At 32.8% G+C, this 17,913-nt stretch overlaps 1 protein-coding gene across 2 annotated transcripts in view; it reads right to left on the bottom strand.

Annotated features, from left to right (window-relative positions):
* Positions 1–17,913, bottom strand: part of Upf1 (Upf1 RNA helicase) — an 81,423-nt gene that overhangs the window by 10,147 nt on the left and 53,363 nt on the right. The window contains exons 13-18 of one of the 2 annotated variants that reach the window (XM_069823787.1): positions 17,027–17,260; positions 14,429–14,684; positions 11,613–11,786; positions 10,997–11,142; positions 10,322–10,507; positions 5,254–5,400 (exon numbers count right to left, since the gene is read on the bottom strand). In XM_069823787.1, the coding sequence (XP_069679888.1) occupies positions 5,380–5,400; positions 10,322–10,507; positions 10,997–11,142; positions 11,613–11,786; positions 14,429–14,684; positions 17,027–17,260 (1,017 nt within the window). In that variant the 3' untranslated portion in view covers positions 5,254–5,379. Of the gene's footprint in view, positions 1–5,253; positions 5,401–10,321; positions 10,508–10,996; positions 11,143–11,612; positions 11,787–14,428; positions 14,685–17,026; positions 17,261–17,913 lie in introns of those variants that run through there. The other variant, XM_069823788.1, reaches the window with a different exon arrangement.

Raw genomic sequence — 17,913 nt, 5'->3', positions numbered from 1 at the left:
TTTTTCTGATGGTTTTTTTTTGGATAGTTTTATCTTCTTTCTTGTATGCTTGGGGTATTCTTTGAGACTGAGCATAAAATTTGTTAAGGGATTCTGCTATTTCCCTATCTGTAGTTAAGCTTTTGTTATTATAGTGTAATGGTTCTGTTGTATTTTTTGATAATTTTGTTTTATTAAGAAATTTGTAGATTTTATTTCCATCTTTCCTATAGTCCATATGTTCTACAAAATTTGTGAAACTGGTCTTCTTTGCTGTAATTAATTCTATCTTAAAAGCGGCTGCTTTTCTTCTCCAGTTTTGTACATCTTCTGGACACTTGGTTCTTTCGGCTTTGACTCTTGCTATATTTCTTTCGTGTTTTAACTTAGATAGAGATGGAGACCAAAAGTAGCTATATTTCTTTAACTTTCCTTTGGGAATATGTTTTTTGGCTGCTGTCAATAATATTTCACAAATTTTTTTATTCATTTCGTCTGTTGACTTGAACTCTGATTCTAGCACTATATTACACCTCCCTTCTATCTCATTTTGGAAATTGGACCAATCTGCTTTTTTAAAATTCCAAGAAGTTTTTATTTTTGATTTATTACTAAATTAAAATATGATTTTAGAAAAATTGTATCTTGTTAGATTTTGATGTAATTCATTTTTAAAATCTGCAGGGGGGGGGGGGGGGAAGAAAGAAAAAGAAAAGAACACATTTTCGTTTGCGCTAACATTTTCAATCTTGCGGATGCTTTAGCAAAGAAGGGCAGCACTACTACTTACAGACTTGTTACTAAATCTACGTTTTACTCTGTGAAAAGATTTATTAAATCTACATACTTAGACTTTAACAAAAATTTGATAACACAATCACAAGGGAAAAAATGGAACTCTCTGCATCAAAATCCACAGTTAATTCCAGATTTACCATGCAAATCGTCTGTAGCTGCATTTAGATTGGCAACAGGCCATGATTGTTTGGCCAAACACCTGCATAGAATTGGAATATATCAGTCCCCTAACTGCCCATTGTGCAAGTCAAACCAAGAAATGGATTCGGAACACCTCAAAATCTGTGCTTCAGTGGCTGGTCATGATAATATCTTTGAAAAATATTGGAGTGCAAGAGGTCAAATGACTTTATTGTCAAAAGCCTGGCATTAGAAAATAACAACAGCAGCAGCATTTTCAATCTACAATAATCTGATAATGTAAGTCCTACAGAGTTATTTTACATTTAATTTTAAAGAGAATTTCACGAGCTTCAATTTTATATGTAATGTGACTATCTTTGGTAAAATAAAAAGAAAATGAGAGAGATCAAACTTTTTTTCAAAAAATGTTTAAGATACTGCTTAAAAAAACAGTAAAAAAAAAAAAAAAGGTAAAGGTATCTCCTTAACATGCCATGAAGGCACTTGGGGGCACGGAGGTAGAGCCCCATGCTTTCCTTGACCTTGGCACTAGAATGAGGTGGTGTGGTCGGCACCACACTCTGACTGCCTTTTACTCCCGGGAAAGACACGGTACTCAATTTTATAGGAGGCTGAGTGAACCTCAGGGCCATTCTGAAAGTTTGGCAACGAGAAAAAATCCTGTCACCACCTAAGAACGAACCCTGGATCTTCCAGTCCGTAACCAGCTGCTCTACCACTGAGCTACCCAGCCGCCCAAAAAAACAGTAGTAGTGATCAAAAATGTAATGTTGTAGGCCTACATCAACATGACTATTTTATTCCAATTTCTAATAGTTATAAGGTTTGATGTAGTGAAAATACGATTTTCAAGCAATGGATGCAGATTGATAATAAAGAAGTTTTAGATTACTTGTTTCAGTTTACAAAAACTTTTAAAACATTCATTTAACACTACCGTACTCAACAATCAGCATAATTGCGATGTCTGAAAGAAAATCTACCTCAAAATGAATGTATTGTAGTTTGTGATTTTGTTGAGAATTATTAATGTACACTTTAAGATGCTGTGCAAGGATTTCATTGGAACAATGCTCAAGCAACAATACATATGTTTGTTATATACTATGTAGATGAGGATATCAAAATCTGGTGCACTTAAGCTTGTTTGTTATCTCTGATTATATGGCTCATAGTACTGTTGCTGTTCATTTATTCCATTGCCTCATCATTTAATTCTTAAAAATAAAACTGCCTCAAAAACCTGAAAAGCTTAATTATTTTTCAGACGAAGAAGCATCTCAGTACAAAAATAAGTCCAACTTCCTTAATCTTTGTCATCATGAGAAAGAATTTAACATTAAGGAAAAATAAAAAAAAATTTTTTTGCTTCCTCACATGGTAAGAATGTGTGTGATGGTGTGGGATGACAGTAAAATGTTTAGCAGCACTGACAAGCTTTCCTATGATCTATAATGAACAAATCATGACCCCTCCCAACTGTATAATTGGGCAAACATTAATTTTTTATATTCCATGAGACCAAGAGACAGATAGTTATAGTGCTGTAAATGAGAAGACTAGAGTTTTCGTGAAAAGCTACTCATTTTCAGAGGACTCAAGAGTATAAAATAATGGTAACAGTTGATGACATTGATGATGACGTAGGTATCATTGTTGGTTTTGTTACATGCCAATACTGGAATTAATTATGAATAGGTTGTGTATTAGGGGTAGAAGGCAATGAAGTAAAATAAGTTTTTTGGAACCACATGGACCTTCTCCATTCTTCAAATATCCCCAATTTCCTGATATATTAGTTGTGCACAAAATTGCAGTATTGACCAAAGTGGATCGAACAACAACAAATTTATTGGCTAACAGAATCTGAAACTCAACAAAGCAAATGAAAAATTACTTTTAAAATCAACAGAGAAGAAATGAGAAGGTTTGATAAGTACAGAGTGCTAGAAAACTTATTTTATTAGGTAAAAATTTTAACTTGTTTTAAGTTTAATTTATAATATGGAATGCTTTCCGCATCATAATCCACAGTTAATTCCGATTTACCATGCAAATCGTCTGTAGCTGCATTTAGATTGGCAACAGGCCATAACTGGCCAAATATCTGCATAGAATTGGAATATATCCGTACCCTAACTGCCCATTGTGCAAGAAATGTAATCGGAACACCTAAAAAATCTGACCATGATAATATCTTTGAAAAATATTGGAGTGCAAGAGGTCAAATGACTTTATTGTCAAACGCCTGGCATTAGAGAACAACAACAACATAATATGTAAGTTTCGTAAGTTTCTGACATATAACACTTTGTAACTTATCTGAATTAAAATTGTAAATCATTATTATATTAGGCCTAGAATACACTTTTTATCTCCTGAGTCCATTGAGACCCCACTGTAACAAAAGTTTCAGGTTTTGTAGTTTGTAACAACACTGAAAACATATTAAAAAAAACTATCTCAAAAATTTTTTGAAAGAAGATTTTTGATCTCTTCCATTTTCTTTCTATTTCACCAAAGAGTCAAGTTACATATCAAATTCAAGCTCGTGAAATTCCCTTTAAAATGAGGTGTAAATCAACTCTGAGGACTTATAGAATGGAAGTTATTCAAGATTGGAAACATTAGTGCAAATGAAAAAACATTTTTCTTTTTTTCAGATTTTAAAAATAAATTACATCAAACCTAACATTTTTTCTAAAAACGTATTTTAATTTAGACCTTTAGAGAGAATGATTCCTGAAAGTTTCATTAAAATCCAAGGTGGTCAAGTAGAATTCTTTAATTTTTTGGTTGGTTTGGTATGGAATGACCCTATACTATCACCAAATTTGACAATACAAAAGTTTCTACTTCAATATCCGTAGACATTAATTCACTCCTATTCTTGAAACAAACTCTATCTGTTGACACAACAGTGTCTGCACCATACACCAAAGAAATTCTTAGAAACAGACTTTGAAGTCAAAGGGGTGATATCTGACCTCCTTGCTTAAAAAGAAGATAGCAACTTTTCCTTTTTATATTGCAGGCTTAACGCAATGTACATGTGTTAGGCCTATCTTTTTTTATTGGTTGTGTCACTTTTAAACAGCATACTTGTTAGGTCGAACCTAAAAGCTTTGTGGCTGACACAAATTGGAAGTAATTTTGTTTCTTGCTTTCTAATTTCAAGAACTTTAACATCTCATTACATATTTAAGGAAAATTTCATCTAAATGTCGTAACTAACGTTACATATGCGCAACTCACGTTACATATTATCATATTTTGTTTAATACCAACAATGCATTTTCTTTTAACTAATTGAAGGTAAGGATGAATACTAAGAGTGCTGAACAACTGAAGAGACAGATGTGATTATTAACACATCTGTGGAAAAAAGAGATTTTCGTAAGTGACGTTATTGGCACATGGTTGTTTTTAACTCTCATTATAAGCAAAATGGACTCGTAATATTCAAGTCTAAACATGTCATAACTTACCTGAGGCCACTATCTCTCTGTTTACAATAATATGTATATAATATAAATCTCCGAGCCAGACAATTTTGCACACTGAAAGAGTTGCTTGTAAACAGGCGAAGCAAGTGCTAATAATTACTAAATTTTTAAAATATAAGAAAATATAAGAAAAACGCATTTCCAGAAGAAAACATATTAACATTGTGAAAGTTCATTTCATGTACTTCAAGGAAATATGAACATTTCAAACAAAATTATAATTTTAAAATTCAATGCTTTTGTCCTGAATTTCGTGGAATGATCCTACAAAAGATTTTCAACCTTTTATTACATTCTATTAGATAACACTAAGATTATTCCCACACCTCTTATTTCCATGTAATTTCTTCTAAGTGGTGAGAAATAAGAACATTTTAATTGTTATTGTAACTTAACACAAAATACTAAACATTTTTTAAAAACACAAAGTATATTCAGAGAATGAGATAAATCCAATAATGGTTACAAAGTACTTTGTACAGAATTTGGAAAATGTCTCACATTTCTAATGCACAATTCTTTATCTGGTATGTACACAGTTATTTTTGTTTTAAGTGTATGTAAGTGTATGTATGAATTATACAAATAATACAATATAATATGTCATTAGCATGAAGATGAAGGTTACAAACCATTATCTTGAAAAGGTGACCATGCTTGCTTCATGTTGTTAGGTGTTTTTCCATGCAGGTGAGTTGGACTTCGGATGTGGTTAAAAGAGAAGGCTTAGGATGAGGAATTGATCCACAGAGCACAATCTACAGTTATATCAACACGAACAAGAAATGGCTCAGACTGGTAGTGTCTTCCTGATAGCAGACAATATGTAAGAATGCTCAAATGATGCCAGAACTTTATATGATCTTTAAATTTTATGAATTTTGTTTCATAACAATAAAACCATGGATTTTGCTAATTATTGGTAGTTTGCGATGCAAAGAAGTAATTTGTATTAGCTCCTGTAGAGGGAGTCCTGTAAGAAAAAAGTTCTATTGAAGTTAACACTGGAAAATGCATTGTTATAATATATTATGCAATGATCTCTAGCAATCTCACAGAAAGGTAATTCTACAGTAATGCAAAACTCACGAATTTATTAAAGGGGGAGGTAGGAAAAGCTATCAGTATTTCGTTAACTTCAGAAGTTAAAGTTACAAATCAGAGATTGGTTTGTGTCACACTCTCAATTGTTTAATTGCTTTTTTGGGAGAAGAATTCCTACTATCTGGGAGCAGACTAAGTTGGAAATTTGACAAAATGAAAATCTAACTTCAGCGAAATAAAATCATTTGTAGGGACCTATTAAAGCGGCTGTTAGCAGAATATATATATAAACTTGTATTTGTTATAGGGCCTGGACAGAAGCAATGTAACCATTCCTTATTATGAATGATCTTGCATACATGATAATTTCAATGACAATCCACTGAAATATTTAAGAGTTAAATTACCACTGTTTAGAAATGTTTAGATTTCCTTGAACCAACCTAAATTTTAAGGAGTGTTTCAAAGAAATATCTGTGTAAGGCTAGTGTGCTGCAATAATTGCGTTCTTTTTTATTTTTACTTAATGTTTAATATAATTTTAATTCAAAAGGGTGGTGGTATATACTTATAAATCTGTATGTGAACCTGCTGACATCGTTTAATACTTTACCATTAGAAAAACGATTATGGTTTATTTAATAATGCTCGCAACTGCACAAGTTATATCAGAGTCACCGGTGTGCCAGAATTTTGTCCCGCAGGAGTTCTTTTACATGCCAGTAAATCTACTGACATAAGCCTGTCGCATTTAAACACACTTCAATGCTGTCGACCTCTGCCGGAATCGAACCTGCAACCTCGAGCACAGAAGGCCAGTGCTATATCAACTACGCTATCGAGGGTGACTTACCATTAGATCCCAAGATATGTTAGTGTTTATAAGTCATTCTGCAGCACATGCATAACAGCAGTCATCACACAAAAATCTCGAAACACACATTAATGGCAACCCTACTGAAATGGTTAATGATACAACAAAATATTTCATCATCACTATGAAAATCATCACATTACATTATAGATTTATAGGCCAATTTAAGTATTATTTTATGTAGGTTATTACAGAAACTGGTTTTTAAGTATGATAGCCGAAGCATTATTCCCCAACCAATACAAAATCTCCCGAAACAAACAGTCACTGAAAAATCTGATAGTAGCATTAACATTAATATAGCATTGTTATAAAATATTTCAATGTCAGAGTCAGAAAATTTTTACTGACTTCACCAAAAAATTACTTCCGAATCTGACTTTGATTGACTGACTCTACAGCCCTAATAACATGGTTAATTTTTGGGTCAAATATGAAGACTTTGTATGCAAAACCAGTTATTTCAGTTCTGCAGGATGGTCGAAGTACATATGCACAAGGGATACCTGAATAAGGGGTGAGGATAGACAGTATGGTTGTCAATCATCCTGTCAGAGTGTATATCGGTCAATGGCAGCTGGAGTGAAACAAAAATTAACTTTGCTTTATTTGAATAAAAAAAAATAATAATTACATCTGTAGTTAACTCATGCATCTTATGACTTTATATTGAAAATAAATGTCTCCAGTTGCAGTAACTTCTATCATAATTTGATGCTCTACTCAGTGTGCCTGATTGTTACGAACATAATATATTTTAATACATTGTACTATTATGGTCTTACTAATACACTGTATATAATTTTTATATAAGACTTATGCAAAGTTGGGACAGAAAAAATTACTAATAAACCATGTAAAAGTGATGGTTGTATAAGCAGAATGTAACTATACATGGGAATTGCTTCACAGTAGTTAATACACACAATACCCCATTTAAATGTTGTTCATAGAGGAAAATAAATGGCTGCTTTTAATAGCTATTTGTATCGATTATCATTTTATGATGATGGTTGCCTTGTAACCACAGAAGAACAAAAGAAAGAGCACAGAATAATTAGAATAATACCTGTACTTTTTGATCAAAATATAGCATAGTAATCGATCAGGCCCAGTTGTATTATCGATACTTAGTGCGGCACACTAGTGCACACTATCAGACACAGCAGAGAATCTGTTATTTTGTAACGTTTCGTAATAAAACAATAACGAAACTACAACACAGCTATGTAACAGTTATATTGTTATACAAGTATGTAATGATTATTTATTAGTCAGAAATTTACACACGACTTATAAATGAGCTATTTGCTGTGTAGGTATACAACAGTTAAACATCTGTATAAGACTTCTTATTAGTAAGACCCTTACTGTATATACATCACACATAAACAGTATATTATATATCTGAAGGAATGGTATAAAACATACAGTAAAATCCCTCGTAACTGGCACCCAAATAATCGGCAATACCAAAACGACACTTTTGTCAGTTTTGCCACGTTAGGAAGTTCGCACGAAATTTCATTTTCAGTGAATATTTGAACCTAAAATGAGTGTATTATTTGTATTGTGTGATGTGTTTTAATAAAGAAAATCTACATAGTTTTTATGTGTATTTAATTATGTTCGGGACGTCAGTATTGCCACATTAGGAAGTTAGCACAAACTTTTGTTTTCAGTGAATATTTGCTTTCGTTTTAAGTGAATATTCGAACCAAAAATTAGTGTATTTTTGTGTTGTGTGATGTTTTATTAAAGAAAATCCACACAGCTTTTATGTTTATTAAGTTATGTTCGGGCCATCAGTGTTGCCACATTAAGAAGTTCACACAAACTTCCATTTTCAGTGAATATTCAAATCTAAAATTAGTGTCTTATTTGTATTATGTGATGTGTTTTAATAAAGAAAATCCACACAGTGTTTATGTTTATTTAGTTTTGTTTAGGCCATCAGTGTTGCCACATTAGAAAGTTCACACGAACTGTTTTTTTCTCTGAATATTCAAACCTAAAACCTAATGTGTTTTAATAAAGAAAATCCACATGGTTTATTTAGTTATGTTTATGCTCGTTTTCCTTCAGTTGTGTTTTTTGCACTTCCTTTTTTTAGATCCTACATTCCTCTCTTTTAGCAACACGTAACCTTCAATGTTGTCCTCCATGTTGCAGTATGAACACTCACGAACATGTACTGTACTGTCTGCCACTTTACACAGGATCGAACAGTATGCAATACCTTTCATCCTGAGAGTGAGGAAGGAAATTAGTCTCTTGCCTTTCAATGTAGCAAGCGACTGTGAGCTTTATGTCGAACTTTAAATAACTGGTTTTTCATGCAAAGTCTTCACATAATGCCTACATATGAAGATAAATCCGAAACGTGCATAAAAACTTAAAGATTTATACTTAAAATACGTAACTGTAATAATGAAGTAAATAATGATTTGAAGATAAGGATGCAATAGTGAAATGACAAAGGCAGAGAAAATCTAAGCAACAGAGAACACACTTTGTACACTTTAATATCTTAAAGAATCTGCCAGAATTTGATCTATAGTCTCTAATGTGAGACACTACATAGGTTCATTACTGGGATGTTATAATAGTAACGGTAATGATAATCATTAATCACTAAGGAGCAGATTTTTAAGTAATTAAATATTTTTTTGTACATAATAAAACACAATTAACAAACTTAAAAATTCCGAATGTGAAGTTCCAAGTGTAAAAACCGAATTTTATTTCACATAAAAACACAAATTTTCACAAAAAAATTATGTAGGCCTAAATACATAATTCCAGTAAATCTATTATAAATGCATAAATAATTCCAAATGTCAAGTTTTAAGTGTAAAAGTCGAATTTCATTTCACATAAAAACACATATTCCCATAAAAAAATTATGTAAATTACGTATTTTCAGGAAATCTATTATAAACACAGCTATCTTGAGTTTTTTTTACTTGCATTACCTTTTTAAAGAACTTTTAAATATTTTAAAACTAAATCATTTATATAAATTAGATGTGCATTATCTTTTTAAGAGTTTCTACATGCTGTGTTATGTATACGTGATCAATTTTTGTTCTTTGTCCAATATCTTTGGCTGTATTTCCGTAATAGTAATGTTACAAGTTCTGAGAAGCGATAACTACTAGTGAACATGTTACTGGAGAGTAAATTAACATGAACAAGAACAGAGGTCTTGCAACAAACACATAATTTTTAGAAATGCTTTTGTTGCTGGCTTCATTTGAAATACACAACCAATAAGAGCTTAGGTATAAACAAAGCTCAGACCTGTGGGTGCATGCTGTACATTTTACTCAAGGCTACGTAAAGTAGCAGTTTTATTTTATTGATTTTGATATTCTAATCACAAAATCCTTGGAAGATACACATAATTAATTAGATTTATACTGTGAAATATAACATACAGAATTTTTGACATAAATTAAATGTTGATTTCTAATGAGAAATATCCATATACAAATTGAAATGGAATTTTGTTATTACTATTATTTAATCTACTAGATTATGTACAACAATTAGTGTAATCTATTTTAATTCGGAAAAGGTGCAGAATGTGGATATTAATGCCAATATAGTTATACTGAGTTTGTGTTTTAATAAGGGTGGGTATTAAATTACCCTAGAACTGGACCATTTTCGATCTATTTTTCTAACCCTATTTTATATAACATTTCTAGAGAAGTCCTCATTGTCTAAGAGCTTCAGTATCTTCAAAGAAAAAATGCTGTGGTAATCCTCAGGTTTGGGAAAAGAAATTTGTAGGATCCTCATTGTCTAAGAGCTTCAGTATCTTCAAAGAAAAAATGCTGTGGTAATCCTGAGGTTTGGGAAAAGAAATTTGTAGGATATTGAGCCTGAGGCCAGCTTGGGCTACACAATCTCAGAAGATAATATAATTGTATTATATCCAATAAATAAAATGATTGGTATCTCAGCTTACCTGTGAGAACTGCCCCGTCTGTGCCGGGTTTGTAAAATAATTAGAGCGATCTCCCTGATATGTAGAGTCTTGTGAGAGAAGTCCATCCATCTGTGATTGGTATTCACCCACCATATAGCTATCCTGAGACAGTTCTGGCTGGGAAAGGCCAGGCTGAGATAAACTGAACCCAGGCTGTGACATACTCTGCAACATTGGTACATTCGAAATATAAAAAACTTACAAATTAAATTAAATTTTAAATATTAATAATATTAAAACGAAACTCATTATTTATATAATCAGTCTCGAGATATTTTACCATCAGAATTAAAACAGAACAATTTATGACAACCTGCCAGGTACTGTTCAACATTGTAATCTGAAGCGTCTCTCTTATGTATTTATGATAATAATATTTTCTAAAACATCATAATTTTGTAGATTTTATTCCCTAGATGTCTCTGCAACAACTGACGGTATTCCTAAAACTCTAAAATATTTTATAATCCACCATTTGGTAGCAATGATCAGCTACTAAACTTAAACTAAAACATTTCAATAAATTATAAACTGAAATAGAAAAAGTAAAAACATACAATATACAATGTTTCATTAAACCGAATCTTAAACACTGTCTTTATTCACAAATGCTGAGAGGTCTTAATTAATTAAATTAGAACAAGTAGATCCTACCTGGGACATTCCCTGTGTGAGTGGACTGTATGGTTGTGTAGCATCTTGACTTCCTTGTGCAGAAGTAAGGTTATTCTTAGCTGTAACATTGCGGCTGTTCTTCACCTTATTGCGAGTTGCTGCACGATTTCTCTGATTTTGTCGAGCTGCAAGACAAAATATTATAATATGTTACATATGCCTCTTAAACACCTGCTTAAAGTTTAGTGTGAGGTCGATAGGTAAAGAAGTGCAATAAATAAAGCATGCCTATGTATTACTTACTTACAAATGGCTTTTAGAGAACCCAGAGGTTCAGTATCACTCTCATGTAAGTCCGCCATTGGTCCTTATCCTAAGTAAGATTAACCCAGTCCCTAACATCATACCCCACTTCCTTCAAATCTACTTTCATATTATCCTCCATCTACATCTAACACTATATGTATTTCTGGATTCATCCATAAGTACTACATGCTCTGCCCATCTCAAACGTCTGGATTTAATGTTCATATTTATGTTAGGTGAAGAATACAATGCATGCAGTTCTGCATTGTGAACTTTCGCCATTCTCCTGTAACTTCATCCCTCTTAATGACTATGTATTATCGTAATCAAATACATTTTTAAAAATTACCTTGAAGTGCCTGCTGATGCTGATTGTAAAAGCGAGGTGGAACATGTGCCATATTCATGAACATTCCTACAGGTACAGGAAGATTCGATAATGCTGCCTGTGCTCTCTCTGGTGAGATGTAACTAATTGGATCATGGGTCCTTGCATACAAATCCATTGCAACACCTCCACCATCTATTACAAATATTGAAAGAGAAAATAAGATCATAAATAATTTAAAATATGTGTTTACAGCTGCAGAAACCACAATAGCCAAATTCACACAAGTAACCTTCTAATATTCAGAATAGAATAGGTACAGTTAAATCTTATTTTAAATTCGTTTCTCTATGCTGAGGGATACAAATTACGTAAGAATAATTAATTAACTTTAGAAATTAGTAAGTGAAAGTTCCCTGCATATTCACTCTTAATCATTGGGTATCAGTAATAGCAAGAACAAGCCCTAAGTTCATTGTGGTGAAAATGGAAAGATAAACATTTTGACAGTTTTAATAATTTCCTGACAGATTCTGTAAAAGGTGTGAGAAATATGTCATGGTTTCACTTTCAAAAAGTTTTTCCAAATTCACTATTTTGCAAATAATCCCTGAATGAAGACTTAAATTTCATCATTACTGACATAAAAGTGGGAAGATGTGGAGGACATCTGCACATGTTTTCTCTGAACTGAAAGTAACGAAGTAAAATAAAAAATCAAGCTGTTAAAATAAAAACCATACAAGAACTTTTGGAAAGTGTTCCAATAATCTATCAAATACGAGTCCCTACCACATGTTGAAATGTTTTTATAACTCTAAGAAAGCAAACATTGTTAAGGTTAATTACATATTTAAAAAAATAACGAATCTAAGGGAAGTTATCTACATGATTTTATTATCAATAGCAAATTACTTGAAGGTAATGGGGTACAAGTGAACAACAACAATAATAATAATAATAATAATAATAATAATAATAATAATAATAATAATAATAATAATAATAATAATAATAATAATCCGAACTTTCTGCAATTAAGCAATGAAAAACTGTACATGAATAGCCACAAACACCCAGAAACTTATATGATTTCGTCAAAAGCTCCTTCAGTGAAAAATCTGCTATCATGCTAACAGTTTGTGAACAGAAACAGCAGTACACAATGTCCCGAAAGGTCCTGCTGTGGATCTGGCTACTGGACAAAATTCACTGCACAATATAAACTTTGGGAAAGGATTAAAGTATGGTATTCTCTGAAAACTTACTAATCATGGTATCAGAAACCATATTTGAACCAAAAAACTTAACAAATATGTAAATGAACAAGATCGTAAACTTACGAAAAAAAAAACCTGTTTCAATTACCAAAATTCAAAAGTTATGCTGATGTAAGGGAGATGCAAATAAGAGAAAGTAATCAAGTCAACGAACATTTTGAACAAGTGAGGAAAATGAAGTATTTACACATAATCATTAATCATAGACAATAAATTTAAATTCAATGACCACATAAATTACATAACTGAACAAGGCATAAAACTAATAGATATAAAACTCATAAGTGGATTATCAAAGTCAGCTAAATCAGCTTTGGATTTAAATACAAGATACTAAAAACAATATACAAAGATGCAATGAGGGTAGAACTGAAGAGGAAAGTAACAAAAAGCCAAGTATTATATAAGAGCAGATTCATCAGCATTCGAATCACACAATATCACATGATACACTCTACATCCTGACAGAATTGACTGCCATGAACATCAAAGCTGAAGAGGCAGAAGTAACCAAGAATACGTGACAGACTAACCAGAGAAAATAAGAACCGGCTCCATTCTGCAGACATAGCCAGCATCAACAACTCAAGTCGAAAATTCACAAGGAAAATCCTCACAGGTAACTCGAATTAAAATATGAGAATGAATGCTCTAATAAATAATCAAGCTGAGCAACTACCTATCCTGAAAATACTTGAGGCATTAGGTACACTACAAGCCGACTATAACGAACCCAAAAGGAGTAGCCATAACACAACACTGGACTCAATTAGCAACACCAAAAGCACAATTACCTCACATAAGAAATCACGAAAAGAGTAGCAACCTTATAAACAATCAACTGGACAATAGAATTTAAATAAGCAAGGGTCCATGTCGGTCATCCACAGAAATGAACCTGCAGATGAATTAATGAAGAAGGCAGCACAAGGACAAAATACCTAAAGTGCCATAAAAAGGACATATACAAAGAAAATATTACACTGACTGGCTAAAAAAGCTCAGTTTGAAATTGTTTAGGAAATTTCAATTTCTTTACTCACTAAACATGTTTTCGTGACAGATTTTGTGGTTTTTTTGTTTTCAAAATGGTGTTCATAAACAGCCCTAACTTAAATCCCATGGAGCATGTGCAGAATATGCTACCATGAAATGTTCTGTGCCATAATATTGACCCCCTGGTACAGCTGAACGATGCTTTGTATGAAGAATGGCATGTCATTTCCAGGAGTCGATGAGGGATCTTGTGTGCAGTATGCCCCAACACCTTCAAGGGTATCACTGTAGCTAGAGGAGGCAATACCCAATTTGAGTGTTATTATGAAGGTGTTGCGCCAGTTGTACAGTAGTTAGCTCTGTGGTAGCGTATCTGCCTCCAGACTAGCTGGCCTGGGTTCAATTCCCGGCAGGGTCAGAAATTTTCTTGTAAAATTTTTACCTTGGGACTAGGAGAGATGGCAGTGCACAACTTCTAATCACTAAATTGTGCACCAATCAAATTTTTTTGACACAATTTATTGATAATATACTAATCATAGTTCATTCATAAATACTTACTTGGTCTCGGGAAGAAGTGAGAGGGAGCAGTAGTGCCATTCATATGGCCTGTTCGGTCGTACACACTACCTGGAACCAAAGCTTCCCGAGCATCATAAACAGATGTGGACATGAAGTGCGTTCCAGGATTAGCTGCATTTACAAGCTTCTTTGGCTTCGAAAATTGAATCAAAGATTCTTTCAAGTTGTTTAATGGTCCTTCTACAAGAACTTTCTGTTCTTTGTAGAAGTTCAGCAAATGATTCCAAAGAGGTTGCTGAAAATTAAGACATAACAGATTTATGAATTGTTACAGTAAAAGTGGTTACTGTCTTAAAAACTAAGATCTGACCGGTTGATTTAAAGTGCCTCATGGTCAGTATCTGAATTCATGTACTTCTGCTAATCTGAGTGTGTCGAATTTACACCAGGGATGGGGATACCTGTAACATTGTACTCATTATCTCTCATGATAAAAAGATAGACAAAAATTTTGACTAACAGAGTTGAATGTGTGAGAGATGGCTGGTAAATACTGCTTGGAGCTCTTTCATTCATGGATAGGACATTTTTTTATAAATTGTGTAGTATATTCATGACATGGGAGCTTCAGCTATACTTTTCTTCTAAAATAAAACAGAGTATTTTAATTGTCGTTAAAAACACAAAATCTCGAAACTAATGGCAAGCACATCTTAGTAATTAATCAACGAGGGTAACTTGCACTGTATCTGACGAAGTGCAAAACTGTCTTAATCACTTGTTCTACTTCAGACTAAAGTGCTACAGCTCTGGACTTATAATTCTGTGGATCCGGGTTCTATCCCCAATTTATAACTTGTGTTGGCAAGCCTGTGGTTCAGGTAACACAGCAGTTTTCTCTGGGAGCTACAGTTCCCCTGTGGCATCCCAACAAATCTCCATCATCATTATTTCAACTCATGTGTAGCATACACCAACCTCCTATGGCACTCCCAGGCAACACTGTAGGTAAATTGGTCCACACAAGTGGCTTCATATGGGTGAATGACTAACAGTGAAATATCCGCCATTAGTAAATAATAATAATAATAATAATAATAATAAAAAACCTTCAGACTAATCTTGCTGCATTGTAGCTGTTGCTAATTCGAGTTTAGAGTGTTAATTATTTAAATTAAATTCCATCAATAGCAGTAGTAACAAGAAGATAACACATATTTTCTCACTGTTGTTGTTTAGTCAACTGTCCGAAGACAGGTCTAGACCCCACAAGTTACAAGGTATCACTCATGAGGCAACTAGGCCAGGAGATAATGGGGTAGAATGGCCAGTTCCTATCCCCCTCCAATGCATAAAGAAAGTATTTTTTTTTTTTTGTGTCTAAGTCTGTACATAAATGAGATATCATATAATATGCACCCAAATAAGAGGATAAATTTTCGTTCTCTGAATTACATAAAAAGGCATCTCTACAATCCCAAAATAAAGACATTTAACTTCATAATTTATACTAATTAATTTTTCACAAATTTACATAAAATAGATGTATGTAAATTGTAATAATTTTGGTATTGCTTTTATACTTACGAAAGTCTGCTTTTAAAAATGATATGAATGTTAAAAATATATATTAAACTTAGCTTTGGTTCCCTCATGTGTAACAATTATACAATATGACAAGGGATGCTAATTCTAGAAGAAATGGTTGTGACCTTGGTGTTATTGGGACTCGAGATTAGAGAACTTCGCAAGAAAGAGTACAAATATTCTTCATATAAATTATTAATATGAAACATAGGCGTCTGGGTTCATAATGGATAGATCACTTCATTTATCTCATGATGATGTTGAAGATAATAATAATAATAATAATAATAATAATAATAATAATAATAATAATAATAATAATAATAATAATATTAGGACCCCTTTCAAGTTCATCATTTTGTGTTTATGTTTCAGTTTATTTTTTACTATAATTAGTGCATTATATTTAATGTGTATCTTTTTCCCATCAACTGACTCATAAATGCTGAGTATCAACAAAATCCATCCAATAGTTCAGCAGAAGTTATGGGGAGGCAGAAAAACAGCATACCCAAACCGACTCTTTCATGCTGAAAAAGCATATTTCTGAGGAAATCTCGAAATAATTTTCTTGCAACATCAAAATACTTTCCTATTGAGAAAGTAAAATAGATAATAAAATAAATAAATAAATTAATCAATAAAACTAGAAGTTCTAGTACCAATGTTAAATTTAGGTGTTCAAGCTTGTGAATGAATTAAAATTTTTCATATATTCTCAGCAACTACATCAAGAATAACAGAAATACTACTCAGTAATGTTAAAAAAGTATATAATTTTCAACTCTCTGTCTTTAAGCAATGAGACACAAAAATAAGAATCCACAACTACTCTTAGAAGATGCAATATATTAAACACACTGACTCACTTTACACATGAAACAATATATGGATTCAATCCTATAAGGGAGGTAGATTTTATCATGTAATAATGACAATTCCATCAATATTTCTTCATAATTACTGATGAGCTATATGAGTTGCATTTATATTAGGATCTCAGAATGGGGGTAGAATAGTGTACACTCTGTAAAACAGTAAACAAATTACCTTAGATAGCACTTTTGGGTTTCCAACAATTATAATGCCATATTTTGAACGTGTTAATGCTACATTTAAACGGCGTGGATCGTTGAGAAATCCTATTCCCTGATGTTCATTTGAACGGACACATGACATTATAATAAGATCTTTCTCTCGTCCTTGGAAAGCATCAACACTTGCTACCTCGATCTCCTGATAGAGTTTGGCATGGAGGGAGCCTTGATACTGCATGTACTGCACCTGTATGGAAACACAAAAATTATTATTAAAATAACAGGACATTTATTGGTCACTGCTGTTATCATTGTCTTAATCGGTTCAGAGCTTGTCTGTTGCATACATTCAGTGGCGTAGCCAGACTATTTTGGGAGGGCCAAATATGCAGGGTTTAGAAAGTACTTGACCCATCTCCTAACAATGCCGCTGTCGTCAACTCTCTTGAAACTCATTCTCGAGAGTCTTATTTAATAACATGCAAAATTATGATAAACAATCATGCAAGACGATCCTATACAAACACTTCATAAGGTGAACTGGAGCTGTCGAGATTTCCTAGCAACGAATCTCTCGATCACTGGGGATGGGTCCTTCAACAATTCCCAACTTTTCTCCCTCTCTATGGATAAAATTGCTAGATTACCAAGCCTTATGCTTGACATGGTTGTCCTGGTGAAAGTTTTTATTCGTCGTAATGCAAAAGAAGTCCTTTTTGTGGTTGCAGTTGTGATGAGACAGATCAGTATAATTTGTAAAACTTGGAGTACAGTATGTCCTGGAATACCAAGCCCATGCTCATGTTCTGTAGTTTAAAATATAGGTCACACACATGTTTTGATTTAATATTAATTAATTTCACTAGGAAACACAGTTTTTCTAGAAGTTTCTGGTTTATG

This window comes from Periplaneta americana, chromosome 4, assembly GCF_040183065.1.
Source record: "Periplaneta americana isolate PAMFEO1 chromosome 4, P.americana_PAMFEO1_priV1, whole genome shotgun sequence".
NCBI lineage: Eukaryota > Metazoa > Arthropoda > Insecta > Blattodea > Blattidae > Periplaneta > Periplaneta americana.
The sequence above is the reverse complement of the archived record's forward strand: the minus strand, read 5'-3'. Positions and strand labels throughout refer to the sequence as shown.